This window comes from Phaenicophaeus curvirostris, chromosome 10 (assembly GCF_032191515.1).
Source record: "Phaenicophaeus curvirostris isolate KB17595 chromosome 10, BPBGC_Pcur_1.0, whole genome shotgun sequence".
NCBI classification, from domain to species: domain Eukaryota; kingdom Metazoa; phylum Chordata; class Aves; order Cuculiformes; family Cuculidae; genus Phaenicophaeus; species Phaenicophaeus curvirostris.
Genome location: NC_091401.1, coordinates 6,362,058 through 6,375,984, shown reverse-complemented (window position 1 = coordinate 6,375,984; position 13,927 = coordinate 6,362,058). Strand labels below are relative to the sequence as shown.

At 43.9% G+C, this 13,927-nt stretch overlaps 1 protein-coding gene across 3 annotated transcripts in view; it reads right to left on the bottom strand.

Annotated features, from left to right (window-relative positions):
* The window catches only part of CCDC50 (coiled-coil domain containing 50), a 272,039-nt gene that overhangs the window by 222,836 nt on the left and 35,276 nt on the right, over nt 1–13,927 (bottom strand). For 2 of the 3 annotated variants that reach the window (XM_069864852.1, XM_069864853.1), the window contains 3 exons: nt 13,790–13,869; nt 12,705–12,802; nt 8,721–11,647 (listed from right to left, as the gene is read on the bottom strand). In XM_069864852.1, coding sequence (XP_069720953.1) covers nt 11,628–11,647; nt 12,705–12,802; nt 13,790–13,869 — 198 coding nt within the window. In that variant the 3' untranslated portion in view covers nt 8,721–11,627. Of the gene's footprint in view, nt 1–8,720; nt 11,648–12,704; nt 12,803–13,789; nt 13,870–13,927 lie in introns of those variants that run through there. The other variant, XR_011338091.1, reaches the window with a different exon arrangement.

Below are 13,927 nucleotides of genomic sequence, written 5' to 3'. Positions count from 1 at the left end.
ACGCCTATAACCACTTCCCAAGGTTTGAGGTGATGGCAGCAAGCAGTAGTAGTCACAGCTCATCACCCAGTGAGCTTGCTCTGAGGCTGAGGTAAGAATCCAAGGAAAAACACGGACTGATCTTTTCCAACCTACACTGCGTACTGGCAAAGGGGCTAAATTAATATTATCTCTACTACTTCAGTTCTGTTATTTACTAATTTTTGAGTGTTTGGCTTTACCATACACTTGGCAATATTTAAAATAATGTTTTTGGCACATAGCTTCTAATATGAGACAAATACAAGATGTGTTGTGTTACCAATAGAAAAATTACCCAAATATTACCCTGTAAGTAATCAGTAGTTTAGGTGTCAATGGTCATTACCAACCATGGTGTCAAATGATATAAAATAAAATAGACACCTCCAAAGATCACTGGCCAGCCTAACAGTGGAATCTCTCTGCTATTAGTTCCCAGCTGCAGCGCACTGAAAAGAACAAGACAAGTGTGCAGATCCCAGTGCAATGTGGCTGTAATGTGAATAATCATTGCTGCCCCAATCGAGTTGTGTGAACTGAATCTATAGGGTGTTTTGAATTCTGGAGGGCTTGAAATGGCTTCATCCAACAGATCCCACTCACACTTTTCACCTTGAGGGCTTTGCAGGACTACAGCACCATCAGTAGTATCTCTGTCCCAGATTTGATTCCTCCACAGGCACACCTCGCAGCTAGGATTACAGGCTGCACTTGCTAATTGCTCCTGTGGTCTGGTCAGTCCATGCAGTGAAGCCGTACGGCTTCACTGCTCTCTGCAGTGGGGTGCCAGCACATTGAAACCCAGCTGGTACCCTTGTCTGCCTTGAAATGCAGCTGTAGCTCTGCCACTGAGTGACTGCACAGTTGTTTCTTTCCCTGTGGTCTGGCCACTAGAGAGAGCCATGATTCAAAATGTGCTGCACAGGAGCATCCCTGCGCCCAGCATGCTTGAACTGCCATCAGCGAAATAAAAGCTACTTAAAAGGAAAATAAAGTATTTTTCCACCTTCATTGGTTTGGGGTTTTTTTTGAGATTATTATAATTTATCTTTACTAATCCAAGTTTATTTTCAAGCTTGTGTTTTTAATTTGCCCTTCATTTCCCAAGGGTGAGGTGGGGTGGGAGGAGAAGCAGTAGATAAACTGACAAGTATTCCTCCCATCCCTTATTAAGGATATTAGGGGAAAAGGTTTTTTCACCAGAAGGGACTGAATTGTACACCACAGCTGTCACCAAACTGAGTTAAGTCCACCCATGTGAGGAATGTAAAAAAAATTAATACCATACCCAGTAAGCATGGGGTATCAGAAAGTTTCCATGGGAGCTGAGGTCCCATTTCCATAGCGCAGACGTATCGGTGTTAGCTGCAATGCAGTTTTATCTGAAAGTAAAAGCAGTTTAATGCAACACAAAATTTAACCACCAAAGGACCTCCAGCCCTGAGCCATGTTCATGCAGTTGAACTGCTTTGGGGACTGATCCAAAACCTGCAGGGTGAAGTTTTGCACATACTAAGGTCACAGGGTGACCAGCACTAACTTCAGTCTTTGTGCTGTGTAGGACCCAATGAATAAGCCCCCTGATGCTTCCTCTCTTGCCCAGATTTGTGCTGCTTTCATAAATATCCCGCTAACCAACTACAAAGATCATCATTTGTACTTAGATTATTTGTTGTTTTATTTCTGCAACAACTTCCAGTTCTCTGAAACACTCATTTTGAGTGTTATCTCTTCAAAATTCAGGTGAGTTGGGCTGGGTCACAGGTTTTGGCAGCCCAGATTGTGAAATTGTCCGTTGTTGCTGGGGATTTTATCTCATCCTCCTCTAGTGAACACTTTCTCTATTTGCACACCTGCAACTGAGCAAATGGGAAGACTACTTAGAGAGAATAAAATGTTTTCAGCTGAGCAGAAAGTGACTTACAAATTGCAGTGGCTTGGCCTGGGGCCCTGTCAAGCAGCACACGCCGATTTCAAACATACATCTTCCTCAGACCAACTACCAGTGTCTGTCCCACAGAGAAGAAAAGCCATCCTTTCTTGGTTTATCTATTTCTGACAGGAAGCATTCTTGTTGGCCAGGACCTGTGAGAGCACTGGTCTCTCCCCAGCTAACAATACAGAAAACCAAGAACAGCAGGGCTGGGAGGGGTCAGCTTTGGTCAGCTGTTTCAGCATCCTCAGAGATGAGGCAAGCTGGCATGAACTTGCACCTTTGTACAGCTGAATTAACTCCTGGCATCAGGAGAGCTGGTTTAGGCTCCCAGAGGATCATGGTCTTCTGAGGAAGCATCATGAGGACCTGGTCTTCTGCTGCTGTTGGGTCATTACAGATCTCCCTGGCAGAGACCTGCTCATCCCAGTTGCCTGTACTGCTCCTCTTCATCCCTCTGATCCCTTGGGGATGTCCAGAGGACACAGCTGCTGTCAGGTCTGTAGTCATGGCCATACTCAGAGCAGCTGTGGGTCCTCTGTGCCTCAGGTGCTGCAACAATGCATCCCTTTGTCCCTTGAGATGCTCTGCACTGACCCTCCCAGGCTGCTTGTGGTAATAGGGGCAGTCCTGTCAGTGCACAGGACTTGCTTCATCCAGTTGAGAACTTTTCCAGTAGGATGAGCTGCCTGGGCTTGCTAGCAGACCAGAAAATTCACTGAGAAACCCTTGCTCTTGATCCTTTGCCTTTTGAGAGGAGGCTGCAAGCAAACTCTTCCTCCAGACCTGCCTTCACACCTAATGGCAGAAATATTCCTAGACATCAACATGCACCCTCACGCTGGTCTTCAGTGGTTCATCAGTTGTGAGTAGCAACGGAATAGAACTGCGCAAGTGAAGTGCTTGAGTAGAGTTTGTGTCCCATGAAATGCTGAGCACAACTACTCATAACACCGTGCAGTGTGACATCTGGCAGCCAGACATCTCATCTTCTTCACAGACACCATCTTTACCCTGGTAAAGCTCCATCTGTTACGTTATTAACTGTTAAAACTACAAATCGTTCTTTTCCAGCCTTGCTGGGACAAAGCTCAGGCTCCTCAAGAACCCTCTGGTGGCAAGCACATCCATGCCAACCCTCTTCAGACACTGCCTGCACCTGTGGAGGATGAAGAGAGGGGGAAGGCAACACTGTGGAGCACATTTTGTGTAAGTGTCCATCCCAGCTCCACGCTTAGCCCAGGGAAGGGGATGCCACTGAGCTTCTGTACCGCTCACCTGGGCATAAAACCCATTGGTGAGACACGCTCATGTTCCTCTGGCTCATAATTAGGCACTGCAACTGCCAACTGGGTTTTAATAAAAATGAAACAGCATCCAAATATAAAATAGGCAGTAAAAAATTGTTCAGTGATGTGTCATCACGCTGTTTATATAGAAATAGAAATCATGTGGCGGTTTGGGAGACCCCGCATCAGCTAGGGGCTATTTGTGTCTGTTTGAAGCCTGGTTTTGAAAAGGCTATGAAATGAGTCACTGAGGATGCTCGTTTCGGGGGGGAAAGGACACAGTAGGAGAGTTATTTCTAGGCAAAAGCAGCACCCAAGGAAAGGAAACTGTGAAAATTAAGTTATCAAGGCTCAGAGCTGCTACTCACCCTCAGCAACATGGAACAGGAGCAGGTTTGGACAGAGCAATTTCCAGCGCTTGTCTTGGTCCTTCTGGGGTCAGAGAAACACAGACATTCAACAAATATCCAGCTGCTCGACTCAAGTTCTGTACTTGTTTTAAACTTGACTTGCAGATCATTCTTAGGTTTCATTTACTAAATCTCTGCTTCGCCTTTAACTGTGTCAGAAACTCCAGCCAGGGTAAAGTAGGATAAAACTGATGGACTCGGGACGCTATTCAAGGATCACTGTCTCTGAAAGAACAAATCATTGTGATGTTCACAATGACCTGACCTGAGATAACTGATTGATGGCACAAAGGACTGATATGAAAGTGATTGATATTCCTGGTTGGACTCGATGATCCTGGGGGTCTTTTCCAACCTCGTGATTCTATGATTCTATGATTCTATGACTGAGATGTAGGAGCTGGTTGTGTTCAGTACTGAGAAGGAATAGTCTCAGGCATATACCAGGGTTTCACATGGCAGAGGGGATGCTCTCTATCTCCAGACATGCTGTAACCCATTAGATCTCCAGGAAACTAATAAGGAATGGTACATACATACTGTAACTACTACACCAAGCCATTTGTATTCAGCTACCCCAGCTTGTTTAGGCTTGGGTCACTCTGCAGCCATGGCTTGCTTTGTGAACAAGACGAGCATCAGTTCCAGGTAAGAGTCACATTTTCCCCACCCATGTTTGTTTGTAATGCAAAGTGAGTGCCAGCACACAAGCACTGGCTGTCCACCTGAACATGAAAAGCCATTTACCTGTTTGCTGTGTGTGAGCGCCCCCAGCTCAGCAGGTCCTTCCACTGGCAGCCTGTAAACAGGGCTCAGTCCTCCCAAAAAGTGCACAGTTAAGTCTTTGTGGGCAAAGCCTGCAGTTACACAGCATGGACCTGGGTGGAAGATGAGCAACTGGGATATCTGCACAGGTGGGAGACGGCAGCTGCCACCTGCAAATCCTACCTTGCAGTACAGGGTGGAACAGCCAAAGAGGTAGTTAACATGCTGGATACCGAGCAACGTTGACTTTAAGCAGTATCTTGTGGTTTCCCTTCTCTCATGGTTGGAGGATACCTGGGAAACGTGGATCCATCACCGATGGCCACCCATGTCCATACAGGTTGAGAGTTGCATGCAACTTGGAAACCCAGAGATCAGTAATTCCTCCAATACAGGGGGAAAAAAAAAAAAAAAAAGAAGAAAAAAAAAGTCCCCAGTGTCCCTTCAATGTTCTTTTTGTGGTTCCCACATACAGCCCTCTGTGTGCACATCCCTGCAGCAGGTGAAAGATGCTACTCAGTGCTCCAGCTGGCCTCCCTTCCACCACAGCCTAATGCTTAACGAAGTTATTACTTGGTTTCATGCCAAGGCTCGCATGAAAGAAGCCTTTCAAAGAAAACAGACCAACCCCATCACTTGAGACAAGAGGCTGCAATAAATTTTAGGTTGGCAGAGCTCTTAGTGCTTCTAAGTGCCCTGCTTTTACAACCAGTCTCTTCCACTGCTATGTCCTAGTGCTTTTAATTTTCTAACTGATTTGCCGTTCTCTACATCCACTTCATGCTAACACTTAAGGGCTGCTGAGATAGAGTTGGTTAGAGGTAAAGAAGATATAAAGGCATTTGAAAGCTCTGGGGTAGTGCTGTGACACGACCTCTAATCAAGACCCAAATGAAACTCCATTGGAGTCAGACCACTCCTATGCCAATCCAGCACTGGGGAAGGAAAACCCCTGGCCCATGTAGGTACAGCCTCGTGCACCGAGCAGCAGAGCGTGGAAGGACTCTCTGCTCCCATGGACAATGGTTATACTTGGCAAGCAGAGGGAAATGAGTAAATAAAGATTTAAGAAAGGTTTACCACTTGGACTTAAGATGTGGACTTTATATTTAGTAACCTCCCCTTTATTTTAGCATGTTCTACCACCAACTGAATTCGTGATGGAAGTGGCTTCACATTTGCTTGTGCTTGAGCTGCATGTATCTGCATCCTCAGCTGATGCCATTGAAGATGTCAGTCACAGTGCATTTGCCATGTTGCAGCCTTACCTTCTGTCTCACTACTGTAGGTGTTAGTTGTTCTTGGTGAGTTGTTCTCTTCAAGCAATCTTTTTGTGAACTAAAAAGCTATGTTAACAAAAAAGAAAAAAGTATCCTACCCTTGCAAATAATTACACAACTCTATTTTTCAGTATCATAAACTCAGGAAATGAAAAAGCCCAGATCCCTTCCAAGACCCTAAACTGCTTTTTTCCCCATCTCTCTGATCATGAAATAATGAAATTAAAGATCCATTACATTGGAAGAACATAATTATTGGAAGCAGCCAAGCTCCAGAAGCTAAGGGTGGAACAAAGTGCTGTTTTCTCCTGCTCTTGTGTAACCCCACTTGAGTGTTTCCAGAAAACACACAGAAAGACAGAAAGATGTGGTGGATAACAAAATACAGCTGTTTATTGAACAACACGGGGCAAGGCAATGTTCCCTTTACATTCAATGAGAATTCAGGAGAATGAAGCAAAACATGCTATACGCACACAGACATGATACTTTGGTTAAATGTCATTCAGAAGTTCTATGCCAAACCTGATAAAATTATAGAGTGAACAGTCAAAAAAAAAAAAAAGAAAAAAGCTAGGCTTGCATAGACAGATTATTGTCAGTGCACAATGTATATTTAAGGATTAGCTGTTGCAATGCAGGGTACACTTGCAGCTCTGAGGAGTTTAAGCCTTCTGACTGATCCATCTCATTGCATGGCTAATATTTAGATTCAACAGGCTGGAAGTTTATCCTGAAGAGCTAAATGAGACAACTGCAGTTATTTCTGTTAAATACATTGCAGTGCACAGATGCAGCTGGAGACACACTGTGGAGTCTACTTAGAGTGAACACTGATACAGTGGAACCTGTTTACCATGAAGTAGAAAATACTCACTTGTGTGTGCCACTGTCCTCTCTGGGACTCTCATGGAAGAGCCCAAACTGCACAGCTAAGCCTTGCCCTGTCCTGTTCACAGAGAGGAGGTGGTTCATGGCATCTCCAGCCCAAAAGCTGAGGGCAGTGCAGCTTCTCAACAAAAAACCTGCATCCTGCCGCCTGTCCTGGGTGTAGCAGTCTGAGCAGCACTTACGTACAACACAGCCAGAGCATCCACAGCGGTACCGCACAGCCAGAAGCCTGCTACGGCACGTATTTTAAAGTTTAGTAAACTGGGATCTCTGTAGGTTTATGCTTGTCCTCCACAACAACAACAAAAAACAAACAAACAAACAAACAAACCAAAACAAACAAAAAAGAAAGGAGACAAGCTGTCTATAGTACCCACTGCTGTGTGTCAGTGCTATATCCCACACCCACCTCCCAAAGCAACTGCAAAACTAAGCAATGAGCATCTTGAGAGACTGGGGCAAGACCAAAACCGTCCCTATATCCATGGATATAGGGCAGAGTAACCCTCAAAGTCACCCTCAATGGGGATTCCTGCTGCAGCATCCTCCCTGGCATCGCTGCCAGAAGCAGGACAGCAAAGAGCTCAGTCACCCATCAGTCCATGCTATGAGCTGTGCTTCATTTCCTACTGCATCTCTCACAGCTTTACAGTGTCAGTGCTACCTGGAGGAATGGCAGGAGCAATCTGCTTAGGGTGACAGACACCCAGGAGATCATTCTGTGAAAGAAGCAATGAGTTTCATGGACTGGCTGCACTAGGTTACAAGTGTAAACTAAGTAGGGGAATCCTCACACTGTCTCTGAGTGCTCCCCTTATATATAAATTAGCAATCCACAGTTAGTTTGCATACAGGTTAATGTGATTTAAAATAAAAACCTTGATAATAAAAATATATAATACACACATTGATCAATAGCAATAAACTGAATGAAAACACTAGAATGTAACAGTGGCTGCAATTCGACACAAAATAAAAACGCAGAACAGTCTAGCCCTGTAAAAATAAAAATTCTTTTTTTTCCTTAAGTAAGAGAATATTATTAATCCTGATTCAAATCCTGACAGGTGGGAATGCAGAGATATAAAAATACTGTACATACAAGATCCCTTTTATAAAGTGAAGCAGGCTGCAGCATTAGTAACTTCCGTCCTTCTTCCTCAGGAGGAGAAATTCAATGATGATACTTCATCCATCCCCTAACAGCTGGTATTTTCCCACCCCCACTAAGTTCAAACCCATGAAGTTCTTTAAAAAAAGATGAGATTAACCTGTTGGATCTATCCATGTGACAACAACTGCTTCTCACTGCAGGAAGCTGTACAGTCCACATTAAGACAGCATTTCGTAGCAAGGTGACTCAGATAAACATGCTGAAGACATCGAGTATCCCTGCGTGTAAGGCACGATCACTCAGGTTCGCCTGACCTCTCTTCTGCAGACCATTGTGCTTCGGGACGGAGGTGAGAAGGTGGCGAGAGCTCTTGCTGGTGAATTGTGCCTACGATGGAGATTAGGAAGTGCCAGGATTTCACGGTGATGAACTTTCCATGGGGTGCCTGTTGCCTTGTTAATGCACAGAGTCAGAAAGGAATGCAAGGCCTAAATGACCTGGGCAGAGGTCCAAGCAAGGGCTCTGACACGCTATTAAACCCACAGCAAAACCATACACAAAGCTACTGAAATTTGGCAAGAGAAGAAGAGGAAAAAATGAAGTTACTTAAAAATTTTTCTGCCACAGAAAGGAAATATTGCTCTGATTGTTTCTTTTTAAAAGATCAACTTCATTGTGGCTCTTTTCAGGGACACATGTGCAAGGTGCTGATTTGGCATCTCGCCTACACAAGCTGTATCTTCTTGACTCCCAGCAGAACTGAGGCTGCTGAGCTCCAAGACGAATGGGCTACTTGCTCATCCATGATCTTAACTCTACCCTTGTTGACTTCAATGGGACCACAGAATCTCCTTCTAAACGTGGTAACTAAACATGCAAGTCCAGTTGCAACCTTTGCCTCAGGAAGTTTCTAACCCACTTGTTGACTGCATGAAGTCCACAAAGTGAACTGCTCTTCAGACATCACACAGCTGCCAAACAAAAAAGAAAAAAAACAGCCCAAGTTTTCTCATGTACCACTTCCACTCCCACTGAAGTCAACAACTTGGATACTCCCAAGCATTCCTCCTGAATTAAAAGGTTCTTAAAACGTCATCAAGCTCAGGGCCTTCATGACTTTTCTGATTAGAATAAGACAGAAGTTACATCAGCCAACTGCAGTGCAAGAAAGCCCATCATGGCCAGCTACGGAGGTCCAGGGAGGGCTGAATTCCTAGTTGGCAATTTCCCCTTGCCTTGTACAAAAGGGTCACCATTTTTCCCTATGCACAGTGAGTACAAAGCACAACCCCCTTCTGATTTGGCAGGATTTTTCCCCAACCAGTTTTCACAGGTGCACTAGATCATACAAATGGCAGGGTCTGGAATATTTGCAGAAAGTGTTAATTCATAAAACCCTACCCGGCATCCATTTCACAACAATAAATACTGTGATGACAATGGAGGGAAAAATCCCACAGAAATAAAGTGGCATTTTCAGCAGTAGAAATTGTGACTGTTACATGAAATACAAAAATAATTTTTTACAAAATAAAATCATTGCAAATGTGGTTGCCACATTGGCCCAAGTTATCAAATTAATGCAAGAAAAAAAATACGGTTTAAGTTGTTCTTTTTCCAGATCCTTAAAAAAAATATGTTAACACTTCTGAATGGACAGAGATGGAACTAGAAAAGGGAACAAGGCAAGGACAGTAAAATCTAGCCGCTGGCTGGGATATTTCCTGAGAAGAAGCAGCTAGCAAGCATGCTCTTGCAAGTCACTTAAGGGTCCATACAGATGAGCACGCTCATGGTCTGGAAGCAAAGGTGTGCAGTTAATGGGATGCTGCTGATGCACAAAGTTCTATGTTAGAACATTTCTAGTTAGTGTGCACCTGAGGCAGAGGTCTACTGGGGCCTAACTGTTTTCTCACAGGGGAACTGCTGCCAGCAAACTCATGCGGGTAGGATATGGGTTTCTTGAGTTGTTGGTCAAGGCAACGCAAGGTATTAAACCTGTGCTGTGATATTAAATGTGCTCTTTCACCTGAACTAGATATTTGCCTCAGTAAGTATCCTGACCAAGGACAACAGCCACTGCCTTGGGATTTAAATTGTACATCAGTGCAAGAGCAGAGAGCCATAGAATAGAATCATAGAATCATAGAATAACCAGGTTGGAAGAGACCCACTGGATCATCGAGTCCAACCATTCCTATCAAAGGAACAACAGGGAACTAATATGCCATCTACATATGCCATGATCTCTTCCAATTTCCTATCAGTGCTCCACATCAGCATGCACTCTCCACAAAGCTCTACAGAGCTGTCCGGCTCCTCTCCCAGGCAGACAGGTGATGAGGATGAGTACAGTTACCGTCCTGCCTCCCTCTCAGCAAACCCAACAGCAGAACCACAGCTGCATGCTAGGACACTCTCAGTGCCGGGCACTAAGAAAGCTGGGCTGCAGAGGCAATGCAGTCATGCTTTGTTGCAGGGAACTAGACTGCCAAATGAATAACCAGCCTGTACCAGATGAACAGATTCCAAGCCAGTGTCCAGATGCTTGGTTTTGCAGTCAAAAAAATGCACTTGAATAAAACTGCAAAAATAAAAAAAAAAATTAATAAGAAAAATTGAAATGAGAGGTGGCCAAAGAAAAATGCTACTTGTTTGTGCATGAGAATTATTTCTGAAGAGTGGAGGGAAACCAAGCCATCAAAAGCAAAAAAGTCCAAGAACACTGCATGAGCAAATCTATATAGAAATCTATACAGACACCTTATTCTTGCAGACCTTGCCATGCCCTAGAGAGGAATCATTTTATCCTGACTGGAGTCTGCCTGGGCTGCTGGGCAGGAGCAGTGTAAAGGGGAGGCAGTCAGACAGTGTGGACTGTTTGGCACTCTGTGTTTAGCTCAAAGTTGCCTGTAACTGTAGATTTTGGATTCAGTGGTCAGTGCCCGTATGGCCCTCCTTCAGTCCTATGTTTCCAAAACACATGCAGGCTCAGACACAAGTTGCTGTACTCAAGTGCATCAGCAACTGAGCTAGGAGTTACCGTAGTTCCTATTTGGCTTCAGTGCAAATCCTTGGCTTCTACCACATCAAAGCTCAAAGCAGGTGACCACAGAGGTCCCTTCAGGCATTTATATCTGTTAGTGTAATTCTTCCTAATCCACAACTTGCAGTTTCATCAACTACCTGGCACATCTTAAGAGTCATGCACACAAGGTCTAATTCCAGTTGAAATTCTATTTCCTCTTAACTGTTCTATCCTATATCCTAGAGGTAAATGACTGGTTACACACTCTACCCAAACTGCTGGAAACCCTAAGAAGAAATACAGCAGTTAAGAAATTCTGTTCTACAGGCAATTTCTTCCTTGCTAGTCTCAGGTTTAGGCTTTTGCTGGTGTATATTATGAAGACACCCTCTTCTTTCTGCTAGCTAGCATGATTCTGTCAGGTTGGCTCAGCTGTCTTATCTGCCACAGGAAGAAATATGTTTACTTTTACAACTCTTTTTGCTAAGTCATCCTAACATTGAAAGGACTTGTACTTCTCACATTCTGCTGCACTAGCATAAATTCTTGGATTTTTCTCCCTGTTGTATGTGCATCTCTATTTATCAGAGCTCCAGCAAAGATAAAAAAGTAAAAGTAAACGAAGGCCGCAAAACAATACAAGTGGGAGCTGTTAAATCAGCCGGTTGATTCACGCAGCTCAGTGGTGGCTAGATTGTACTGCACTGTTTACATGATGATATAGGTGTAAGAAACTGAAATGAACAACTGTTCCTTATTAATATGATGACACTTAAAGAGGAGATCCTGGGAGTGGAGGCTGTACCTCCCATTGGGTAAGGAATTGAAAAATTGCCTGGCAATTCCAGTAATGTTTGCTACAGAAGAGTCAGTACCAAAGCAAAGGCTAGCAGAGTTTACTGCTTCCTACGGGAACCTGGAAAGCAAAACAGAGAGAAATAAAAAATAAGGATAGATCCTGGTGAAGAAAATACTACCTGCAGTAATCTTTTACTTGTCATGCCCTCCTGGATGTCTGTGGGACTTCCAGGTAAAGTCAAATATCATAAACAGGAACAGTCCATTACTTTATGCAAACAAAAGGAAGGACAGATCCAGAAGTCAAGCAGTCCAGAAGTCAAGCAGATGTTTGCATTTATTCTAAGCTGCCAACGGCATTGCAGCCACATTTCACAATCTCATTGAATTAAATTGAACAAATACACAGCTTAGAAACTATATGAAATGCCATCAACTTTCCAGCTTGTTTGATGATGATAGAATGCAAAAAAATCCCAAGCTTTAAATTTTGGGAAATAAGTTGTCCACATTTAAATCACAATCAGTAGAGCTGGAAGAAATCTGAGCAACCAAGTCAAACTCTGGCTGCCCCTTTCCTCCCCCACAGACTCTACAGATAATTCAAACAAATGGTAATTGGATTTAAAAAACTGGGGAGGGTGACCCTAACCACACTCTGTGCCTAGCTACTTCAGAAAATGAACCAACAAAGCAGCACTGAGATGCTACAGAACAAAACAAGCCTGTTCTAAGGACAAGATTCTGTCTGATCATCCCATACACCCTCCAGACAAATGATACGGCGAGGTTTTGTCTTGTATCGGATTGCTTGATACTAGTGAGTCACCTAAAATCCATCATGTCATTGTCTTCGTGTTATTTCTCCTTCATTTGCTGCCTGGATTTACAGTCATTTATCATTAAGAGATTAAAGAGGACAAGTAGAGAGCAGTTTGACAAACTCAAGGAAAACCTGTTCAACTTTTTAGTTTCTCAGACTGCAATGTGCTCACCAAATACACAACTTGAACATTGAATAGTATCACCTGTCTTTTGGGGCAATAATTTCCATTTGTTCTCTCTATTAGCACCCCTCTCTCAAACATCCTGTCCTGTAGGCTGATTATTTGGGGAAAAAAAAAGAAAAAAAAGAAGTAACCCAAGTGCTGGGGCAACCATGGACTCAATCCTACCTTTAGGAGAGTGCTCAGGTCTGGCAGTCTGGCGCAAGGGGCTGGGCTGGCTTGTGTAGTATCGAGGGTGTTCAAAGTCATCGAGGAGAGACTGTGACCTGTCAAGTGCAGTAAAAAACAAGTGTCAGGGAAATAAAACCTCAAAGACGTAACAGCATGGCAAAAGCTGTCCTTGTCAGTTTGATGCAAACTGTTCTTGGCCCAGACTTTCCACCTGCAGACCAGCTCCTCTGAGCATAGCCTGTTACTGTTCCCACAGAGAGAAATGCACAGTATTTACTATTTTTCATGGACCATGTTCATTTAATAATGGTTTCAGGAAACAAAGAATTTTCATTACGAAGTTTGCTGCAAACCCCACTCAGAGGAGCAACATTTTAAAGCATTTAATACTTGCCCAGTTTTAATCCTAGACTATTTTAATAAGATCTCTCTGTGTCTACCTGCACACCTCATTTGTTATTTTTTTCGCAAATTCAACAAGAAGTTCTAGGCTTATATATAGATTGAAAAGCAAGGCCACCAGGGTCACTTCCAGGGTTCAGTCTCTCATGAGGAGCATCAGGCCAGGGTACCAAGTGATTCAGAAGCAGCACTGGGTTACAGCATGTTCCCATCAGGTCTAGGATGAGGCACCCCAAAACACTTCTTTGCAGTAAAGTGCCTACAGACAGCAGTGGGAGCAGTATACAGACCTTAACTGGGGAGCAGCTGGGAAAATGCATCATGATTGCTCGTTCCTGCCCAGAGATGACATTTGGTTTCACATCCCTAGAAGCTTTTTAACCCTCTCAACGTTCCTCTGCCATTTAACAAATGCCACTGCACAAGCTCATCCATCTCCATCAGCGCCAGGCAGGAAGACTGATACAGACAAATGCCACGAGCACAGTCAGTGACGCAGGTCACCAAAAACTTCATGAGCTCTTTACCCTCAATCTCTTTTTACCAATAAAATCTCTGCTCTCTACCAAGCCCCAAGTGAGTGGTTCAGGCTGGTCGCTCCACAACTCCTCCTTAGGACTTATCTTTTGGGCAGCTTCCTGATTCCATTTCCCCATTTTTACTAGGCAGTTTAAGCTCACCTTGATGACCTGTCACCTTTGTGTCGCTGAGTTTCAGGCCCTTCTTTTGACCTTGAGCGCATGGACTCACTTGCATCATGCTGATGGGAAGAAGAAAAGAAAGCAGTGCATACCTTGCAAGACACCAGCAGGTGCGTT